The sequence below is a fragment of the Olea europaea genome, chromosome 9, assembly GCF_002742605.1.
Source record: "Olea europaea var. sylvestris chromosome 9, O_europaea_v1, whole genome shotgun sequence".
NCBI lineage: Eukaryota > Viridiplantae > Streptophyta > Magnoliopsida > Lamiales > Oleaceae > Olea > Olea europaea.
In genome coordinates this window covers 14455260-14465735 of record NC_036245.1, presented here as the reverse complement: position 1 = coordinate 14465735, position 10476 = coordinate 14455260, and the positions used below count along the sequence as shown (strand labels likewise).

At 33.3% G+C, this 10476-nt stretch overlaps 1 protein-coding gene across 1 annotated transcript; it reads left to right on the top strand.

Annotated features, from left to right (window-relative positions):
• Positions 1-6524: 6524 nt before the first annotated feature.
• Positions 6525-10353, top strand: LOC111399994. Its single transcript, XM_023027474.1, has 5 exons — positions 6525-7213; positions 8128-8283; positions 8370-9056; positions 9183-9806; positions 10192-10353. The coding sequence occupies exons 1-5, from the start codon at positions 6860-6862 to the stop codon at positions 10351-10353; spliced, it is 1983 nt and encodes a 660-aa protein (XP_022883242.1). The 5' UTR covers positions 6525-6859.
• Positions 10354-10476: the final 123 nt, after the last annotated feature.

The following is a 10476-nucleotide window of genomic DNA, read 5'->3' as shown; positions in this document are numbered from 1 at the left end:
GCGAAAAACGTGAGAAATGAATCTTATAAATCCATTAATTTTTACCATCATTCATAGAAAACTTGATTCTTAATCTCCAAAGTATAAATAAAATAAAATCAGTTTCCCCAACAACTCATGAATATATAACTTTCTTGCAAACCACGTTTCCCAAATCCCAGCTGCATGTTTTATCTATCATGAAAACATGCATTATCAGTTGCAACCTATTCTGTTGGTATTTAATTTAAAAAATAATAATAAATAAATTTAAATAAAAAATTAAAGATTTAATTAATACACCAAAATGGGGGCCGCTATTAAGGCATTTTCAGACTTTTCTGATGCAATATTTTTTTTTTTCTGGGATTAAAAACAAATTCATAACCCTAAGCTAACAATGTACTCCCTTCGAACCAATTATATAGGCTTGTTTCGTTTTTCACACAGATTAAGATATCTTCTTTATGTAAGTATTATGCCCTAGGTCCAATCAACTTTGGACATAAATACTTTTATATATAATTAATGCAATTAAATGGCAGATCTATTATTTAATTAATAGACAATTAAATAAATAATAGAGTCCGTAGATTCAAATATTTGTAATTTGTTAATCACAAGGAGTTGTGATTGTGAGATACAAATTACATCTGATTGAATCTTAAATCATCCGTGGTCGTAAGTAATAACGAGATACGGATATCGTTATTACGGATAGACCATCACGTGTGACATTTCTTACTTGTGAAGTAAGTAGCTGATCTCACAAGTTAAAGTGTGGTGACACTTAAATGAACACGTGGATGTTTGTTATAGAACAAAACATTGGAGACCCGTCGAGAGATTCCACATGAATAACTATCTGAGTGTCGGTGGTTAATCTCTAACGTTCGGTAGTGAAATTGGTCCTTTGACTTGAGGTCGTCATGGTACCTTATATGAGGACAGTCATACTTTGGCGGTGTTGGATGTTGCTCTGAAAAGGGCCGCTAATACGACATCGTTCGGGTACGTCAAGAATCGTATGAAGGTTGTGATTGATCAATAAAGGATTCGTCACTCTTAGATAGTAGGAGATTATGATCTGCGTTTCATTCAATTAAGTCAATGATGAAATCCTTGGCCGAGGTGTACTCATAAGTCGAAAAGGAGTTTTCGATTTATATTGACTTAATAGTGGAGTGAAAGATATGATCGATGATCGAGATTGACACAACTCCATATCTCGTAATTGATCGGATCATATTGACGAAGGGATTATAAGTTCACGGTAAACGAACGAATTTGGTTTTGTCATACCACGTGACATTTTCCGTCACATGTATTGCCCTGACACATTGCTAGATGTCAATCAGGGACGGCGAATGTGAATTGGCGATAAATTAAAAGGGTGTTTTAATTTATCAATTTTGATTAGATCAAAATAATATTTCACGTCGTTAGGTATCGTGGTCGGGAACCTAATGGGTCACACACACAAGAGAATTGGAAGATTGCAAAATTTCCAATTGGTTAATTTAACAATCGTTGGATAAATTAATTAATTGGATTTGTTATTTATATTTTCTAATTAATTAATTGGATTAATTAATTCACGGACCGGGTTTAATTAATTAGATTAATTAATTATTGGACCGGACCGGACCGAGCCTGTTTGGGTTTATATAAATACATAACTAGGGTTTGAGGTCCATTAAGGTTTTCATTATTCTTGCTGGCACAAGAGAAAACCCTAGAGGCTGCAATCATATTCTCTGTGTGGATCACCGTTGGAGGCTAGACAATTGGACAGCTGTGGTGGCGAATCAAAATTGTGGAACGAAAAGAAAAGCAAAAAGATCGCAGATCTGGAAAAAGGTACAATCTTATCACAATTTCTATCTAAACACAAAGGCGATTCTTGGTGGGAATCGAAAATTATTTTAAATTCCGCTGTGCATGTATAAGTAGATTCCCAACACTTTAATGTTATTGGGAAATTAATTTTTATCGAGATCTTTCATAGTTTACCCCTATTTGATTTTCAATATGTAGTAGTAAATTATTTTTGGAATTAGTAAAGAATTTGAATATTTTAATTTGAAGAAGAAGAAATAAGAGTTGTTTCATATTTTTAAGAAGTGGGAAATATGTGTATTTCGATGATTTCAAAAAATTAGCATATTAAGTGAGAAAAATTGAATAAGGGTATATTGGTAAAGGAACAAAATAAAATATTCTAAATTGGGAAATAAGGCTATATATTTGAGACAAAAGAAAAATGAAATCCAGTTTATATAATTGGGACGGAGGGAGAATGTATTTTTTCTATTAAAGTTGTTCCTCCGCCTTTCGTCTTCTTCTTTGATTTCAACAAAATTGATATTTAATTTTGTACAGTGAGGGCCTTGAAAAAAGACTCTTTTGATTTTCAGACATCGTTCAGGAAATTGTTAAGGCTTATGAATTTAAAGATTTCAGTTATTCTTTGCAAGCGTGATGGTTCAAGAAAATCTGAAAACGAGTTTAACGTAGAAAGTCAAGAATATTAAAATATTTGATCACAAATTCTTAAGTGCACATAACACTGGCGATGTATTTTCTTTTTTCTTTTTTATTGGTATGATGAAACGTGCATTATCAGGGTTGGTATTTAATTTTAAAAAATAAAACATAAAAAATTAAAGATTTAATTAATCCACCAAAATGGGGCCCGCTATTAAGGCATTTTCAGACTTTTCTGATGCTCTTTTTTTTTTTTTTTTTTTTTTTTTTATAAAATTCTTTTTTTTTTTTTTTTTTTTTTTTTGGTTAAAAGCAAATTCATAACTGTAAGCTAACAATGTATTTATTTTTCCGATTAATGTTGTTATGTGCAGAGAAGCAGAGACCGATTTTTCTTTTCTTTAAGAGAGACAGGGCAGAGAAGCAGAGATCGACTTTTCTAATAAAAGAGAGACGCACGGTTGGATGCCAAGACAAGAGAATGGAGAGGAGATCCAATATATTAACCTTATGAGACCAAATAAGGTAAGTCACAATAGGGTAATTAACGGGTCAAGAAAGACCCAATCAATAGATAAATGGGCTGCCAAGTGAACATCTCTTCTTTTGGCCATCCAAGCAAGTGAGTTGGACCATGAACAATACAAAAATATTTAGATTACTTCAAATGGCCCGATTAACTTTCGGGTCAGACCATTTCAATTGTAATGTTATATTTCCATTCAGTCATTTGTCAAAACTGACAGGGAATTTAACTAAATAACATCATAGTCTAGAAGACCGTTTGACAACAATTTGCCCAACACATCTCGTCTCTAAAAGCATGTGAAATATTTAGTTGTTAACTAAGCAATTGTACTTTGATTTATCTTTACAGTTGTATACGTTAATTTTGCTTAGAGCTTAAGATACCAACAGAAGTCGAGACAAAGAAAAAGTATTCTAGAAAGCAGTTGAGTTTCTTTTTTCTTTTTTTCAAAGCACTAGTATAATGGTCTTGTTGAGGTGACATAAATTTATCAAATGCAACAATTACATTAATAGGAACATAATATTTTTTTTGGTTTTAATTTAGTGCTAAGCTCAATTAAATTTTCAAAATCATAATGTGTCTTTCTCTTACCTTCAAGCTAGCAAGTTAATCTCTAACATTTACAAAGAGAGAGTCGTCCCTTAGTTTTTATAACAATAGCACGATTTAGTCTCCGACCACGATTTAAAGTTTAAAGACATTCTTATATCAAATTCTCTAGAAACTCAACGGCAAGGTCAAAAGAAGTCAACCCACTATTCTATCAATCCGCTTTCAAAGTCGAGGAATAGATTAGCAAATATATATATATATTTGAAGGCATGTCCCAAAACACGAAAGAATAAAATTTTTTCACAATTGCTAGCGATACGAAAATCAAAGCTCTAAAATACTAGCAATGTAGTAAAGGTTCATTTCAACCTTAAACCAAATTCTCTATAAAATTGATGGGTAGCTATATGAGATGAATGTGAAGTTCATAGGCATATGTTAACCAACTAAATTGGGGCCCCTCTTCTATTAAAATTGACCAGAAACATCTCTTCCAATGTGATAGACAACTAAATCTAAATCCCCTAATAATTGTAAATAGTCACACCCACAAATATATTTCCACACATTTGAAGGCTCTATACTAAAGCTTTGAAATTGCTAGGCTATAAAGCCAAGCTTTTTAGTCCTATAAATGAAGCAAATTCATGTCCACATATGTGTTTGCTCTTTTCATGATCCATCCCTCTCCATCATGCAATAGGATTGTGGACAAAATGGAGTCAATTTTTTATATTATAACTGAACACAACTTGCAAATATAATATGAATGATTTAACTCAAAAAATTGATAAAAATTTAAATCAAAACATATTTCATAAGATCCACGACTTTTTAATCACACATTTCATTAAAAAAAAAAAATCCTAACTACCAAAATTTACTCAAAATTTTATTTTTAGTAAAATCAAACACTGACTTCATAACTAATGGTCAAGATTATAAGTCTAATTAATCATGATCTAATACATTGAATTCTTGATCAATGATTGTGCTTCACCAAATTATTTGTTCCAAATTGTTATGGATCACAAGTTTGGGGGTGATATTTTGGGTTTTCACTTTTGCATAAAGTCAACAATTTATTATATGACATGTCGAGTATAATTGATTAAAGCGTGCAATTGATAAATTCTGATATGTAATTATTTCCTTTTATATTACATCTATTGAATCAAACGCACCAAACATGCTCTAAAATTATATTGAAATAGACACATGACTACGTATCAACAATAGTAAAATTCAATTCTTACATCTTGGATCCCACAAAATTTTTGAAACTATTTAATAATATTGCCAATAATAAATTATCGAATTAAATTTATGATATTTTGTTGGAGTTGAATATAGAGATAGGTAGCCTATGGTTAGACATTTTGGAAGTGATGATTATGTAAGTATTGCCTTCATTGTGGCCACTTAATACCCTTTGCTTTACTTATGTCTTGATTCTGACTATTTGTATGGATTTTAAACTTGCTTCTAGAAGGTTCTCATCACTATAATGTGTATATATATAAAAGGTGACCTTTTAATCTAAAAAGAAAGAAAAAAAGAAAGAAAGATAGATAGATGGCATGATTACTCTTAAAATAAACTAAAAATTTACCCCACTACCATGATTTACAATTGCTTTTTAGGTAAGTATGGGGAATGTTTATGTTCCCTTGAAAAATATATCAAGTATTAGATTTGATTAGATTAGACTAGACTATGTAACTCATCAATCGCACAATAATAATTGAAAAATTATATATGAATTGAAATTCTATCTATATTAGCATAGATTATGACCATCTGGAGTAAATTACGAGGATAAAAGCAATAAGTAGAAGTTGTAGGCTTGAAAGGAAATCCAACATATTTCAAAACTCTTGAACATTTTTTACTAGGAAAGCCGGAAAGTGATGTTAATTACAAGATCACTCGTCTAAATGGCTATAACGATGCAACAAGTACGCCAATAGCAACTTTTCAATGTAAATACTATATCCCTTTTTGATTTTGCTATCAAATTTTAGTCTATTTTGATAAAAATAATTAAATGTGATTGAAAAATCGATAAAAGATATGAGTTTCATAAAATGTTCAATTGAAAATGAGTCTAGAGAAAAATGAATTCAAACATGTGGTGAAAAGAGGCTAAATATACAACAATAAATGATTAATTAGTACAAATGTCGTATCATAGATCATAAAATACATTAATACACAAGAGAACAAAAAAAATACACATTCTAGTGAAATTGAAAACATAAGATCTCATTTTTCTCATAGACTTTATTGGTATAAAACTATACGTAAAGGATATTTTATTCGAATGGTCTTGATTCTTTTCCCAATATTGTTTCATGCCAAAGGTGACACGTGAGGCTAAAGCTTAAATTTAACTAGCAAGAATATGTAACATACAATATATAGGGTTCACTAATTTCAAGAAAGAAGAAGATAAAACAACTATCCATTAAACCCTAATTATATAAAAAGTAATTAATTTAAAAGTTTTATTTTTTTTTAAAAAAATATTCGTAAATTATAGAAGGCACTCAAATTATTTGACTCGCTTCTATTTATATTATTACATCATGGTTAATTTTTGTAGTATACACGAATCATTTTTAATGTGACGTAACATGCACGAATCATCATAGGATCAAAACATTGCTATTAGATTTATTTTTTCACGCAGATGAATTTCATATAACTTAATAGATTCATGAAGACCCTTTTTCAATAATACTCTTGCAAAATCACTCATTCACCCGTTTCTGATGTGAAATCCACTTTAGATTAATAAAAATAAATAAAATGATTTAAATAACAGTAAAAGCAACGAATAGTTTGGGGCAAAATTATCGTAACCTAATCTAGATTTTGCCTTGACCTTACAAACTCATAAACCAAAACGCTGCGTATTGACGCGGTTTTATTCGCGACATATACACGCTTAACACTCCCTCTCTCTCTTTTATCTCACTAAAATGTATGTAAACATTCCGCATTGAGAAAAATCCAGCAAAATAACGGGCATCTTCTCTCTCTATCTTCTCTCTCACAATAACTTTTGTAGTTTTTTACGGAGAAAAATCCTCAGAACAACGGCTTGTATTGTAGAGTATTGAATTGTATAACATCCTCCTTCCCTAAAAAGATCATTTATTCTGAACCCAATTTGCCAAAAATTGATGTAGTCTTCAGTCTTCACAGATCTTAGCCCCTCTTTTTCTTGCGTATATAATCTCTCAAAAAACCCAGAAAAAGAGGAGGGAGTGTTTTTTATTTATTCAATAGAAAAGACAAACAAAAATGGTGGTGAAGATGATGAGGTGGAGGCCTTGGCCTCCTCTGATTTCAAGAAAATATGAGGTGAAACTCACGGTGCAGAGCCTTGAGGGCGGTGATTGGGTTCAGGAAGGTGCAGATAAGGAGAATGGTGGGCTTGCAGTGGAGATCAGGTGGAAGGGTCCCAGAATTTCTTTGGGCTTATTAAGAAGGACTGTGAAGAGGAATTGCACAAGAGAAGAAATTGTTAAAAGGGTTGATGGGACAGAAGGTGGGATTCTTGTGGAATGGGATGAAGAATTTCATAGTGTTTGTAATCTTACTGGGTACAGGGAAAATGCATTTCATCCTTGGGAGATTACCTTTACTGTATTGCACGTGAGTGCTTTTGCCTTTTTTCTTTAACTTACTTGTTTATTCAAAATTATGTTGTTTAGAATTTATTAAGTTTCAATTTTACTTGTATATTTTTCTTTAATTCTTTTTGGGTATTTGGCTTATTGGGTAAAGATTTGTGCTTTCCGAACTGATATCCTTACATGGATATTTTATACTTCAATGTATGTGTTATGGGTACTTGTGTGCTGTCTGTGCCTGTGATTTGAGGATGGATTGTCATGTTTTAAGTTTCCTAATCTCTATGGGGTAAAAAACTTTGAATCCATAAACAAAAGAATGCCTTTGTTTGTAAATTTATCTCAAAACTCGAAAATAAAAATGAATTGAGGGGAAAATTACTTCGACAGATACTGATCATCCTCTGAGCATCTCTACTTTTGAGATATTGACTAGGACATTAGATTTGCAAGTTTGCCTATATTGATAGGAGTCAACGTGTTTAGAAATGTTTATGGTGCCCGTCTATTAAGATAATAAATGCCAGGTTACTGTGGTAGTTTGATTGATTAGTAGCAGCACGGTTCCGTTTGTTAATTCTTCTTTCTGAATACTTGTTTTCTACATTTGGTAGGCATGACAGATTTCTTACATCTTAGAATGATTGCCACTTGTTTGGCAAAATGTTTGCTATTCCACATGGTACTTAATTGCATAAGAGTTCATAGAATGGATTTTTCCTGTTTTCCAATGCTTTTTGCCCTTTTCTTTTTAAGTAGTTGCCACTTGTCAATGAAGTCATTGAAATTTGGCTGTAAAATTTGTAAAAGTCAATGCCTATTTTTGCTTTTTTCTCAAACCTACGGTTTTTTTTATATTTACTATGAAGCTTTTCTAATTATCACGACGGTTGCTGTTTTATTTAATAGAACTAAACTCATTTAGTTTTGTTCCAGGGTTTGAATCGTGGGGCAAAAAACAAGGTTATTATAGTTGGCTCGGCATTTTTGAACGTTGCTGAATTTGCTTCCAAAATTGAAGAGCAAGAGCTTGAGCTTAAGATTCCTCTGGCAGTTTCAGGCAGTACAGCTGAGACTAGCCCCTTGCTTTGTGTACGTACTACTTTTAAACTGTTTTTATATATGGCATCTCCTACCAATGATTGAATGGAAATATATGTTCTTCATCTGTATTTCAGATATCTCTTAGCTTATTGGAACTGAGAGTTGCCCAAGAATCAACAGAGCCAGTGCAGAGGCAAATAATTCCCATTTCATCCCCTTTACCGACTGGAGAAACTTCCTCATCGGAGAAAGATGAGGTTTCTGGACTTAAAGCTGGTCTCAGAAAAGTAAAGATCCTTACAGAATATGTGTCTACTCGAAGAGCTAAAAAGGCCTGCCTTGAGGAAGAGGGAAGCGAGGGAAGGGGCTCGGCTAAGAGTGAGGAGGGCGAGTACACTTATAACTTTGATTCAGATTCACTCGATGAATTCGAGGAAGGGGAATCTGATGAAGCCAAGGATGATTCTACTGTTAGGAAATCGTTTAGTTACGGGACATTGGCTTATGCTAATTACGCAGGTGTGTCATATTACTCCAGTGTTAGAATAAACAGTGAGGATGAGGATTGGATTTACTACAGCAACCGTAAATCTGATGTTAACTGCTCGCACAAGGAGGATCCAGTTTCTACTGTTTCTGAGTCATCATTGTCGCAGAACTCAAGACGTAGTATTTTGCCTTGGAGGAAAAGGAAGTTAAGTTTTAGATCTCCTAAAGTCAAAGGAGAGCCATTATTGAAGAAAGCTTATGGAGAAGAAGGTGGAGATGATATTGACTTTGATCGCCGGCAGCTCAGCTCTGATGAATCTCTTTCTTTTGGGGTAAGAATTGTTTGATAGATACCATGTATACTGTTATTGATATTTAAGCTTATTGTATGAATTCTGCAATTCTTCAGATTTGCTTGTGATGCTAAATGTAAGTAATGGCTTTGTAATTCCGTGCAGTGGCACAAGACTGATGAAGACTCAAATCCAAATCGATCGTCAGTTTCCGATTTTGGTGATGATAGTTTTGCTGTTGGCATCTGGGAGCAGAAAGAAATAACAAGCCGAGATGGACACATGAAGATTCAGACACAGGTTTTCTTTGCTACCATTGATCAGCGAAGTGAAAGGGCTGCAGGAGAAAGTGCATGTACGACCTTAGTCACTGTGATTGCTGATTGGTTGCAGAATAATCGTGACCTCATGCCCGTTAAGTCACAATTTGATAGTTTAATAAGAGATGGCTCCTCAGAATGGAGGAACCTGTGTGAGAATGAAACTTACCGGGAGCGTTTTCCTGACAGGCACTTTGATTTAGAGACAGTCCTCCAAGCCAAAGACTGTGATCTTAGCTTAGTTCCTGGGAAATCATTTATCGGGTTTTTCCATCCACATGAAATGGAGGAAGGAAATTTTGATTTTTTGCATGGTGCCATGTCCTTCGACAACATTTGGGATGAGATTAGCTGTTTAGAGTGTTTTAACAGTGGGGAAGCCCCCGTTTTCATTGTCAGTTGGAATGATCATTTTTTTGTACTGAAGGTTGAAGCAGATGCTTACTACATCATTGACACATTAGTTTTTGTATTTAAAAAAGTTCAATGACCTTTTTGGACCTTTGGCAAAGTTTAGTAACCATTTGGGCTATTAACTCCTATATTTATTACTAATTTGTAATTTTTTGAAATTTTGGGGTATTAGTTGCAATTAATTCTTTTGTTTTCTATTCTATTCTTTTTCTTTTATTTGAATAGAGGGCAAAATCGTCAAAAAACAGTGAAAAGGACCTTCAGCTCAAGAAAGGTGGTAAATAAGGGCAAAAATGCCAAAAAATGAAAGATAGGAACGTTTTTCACAATAACCTCGAAAGGTAAGGATGTTTTGCGCCAATTACCCATCAAATATTGTCCTACCATTTGTTGGTAAATAAATCTGTAAGTAGTGAAGTATATGTAGTGTAACCGTTTAGTTTTTTGCCATCATGAGGTCTCCCACTCCCCAAAATTGCCTTGAGCCTTCCCCTAAACCACCCACTTCCCTGCCTTTGAGATATACCCAATGGGACGAGGAGGGTCGCCATGTTGCTATCCCTACTTCCAGGAGATGGAGAGGGAGAGGGATAGGAAATTAAAGGGAAAGGAACAAAAGCAAACAAAGTCTAGGTGAAATAGGACGGTGAATGGATTGGATATAAATCAGATTTACCCAAATTTGATCTGATCCGTTAAAAATAGTTATCCGATCTCATATGATA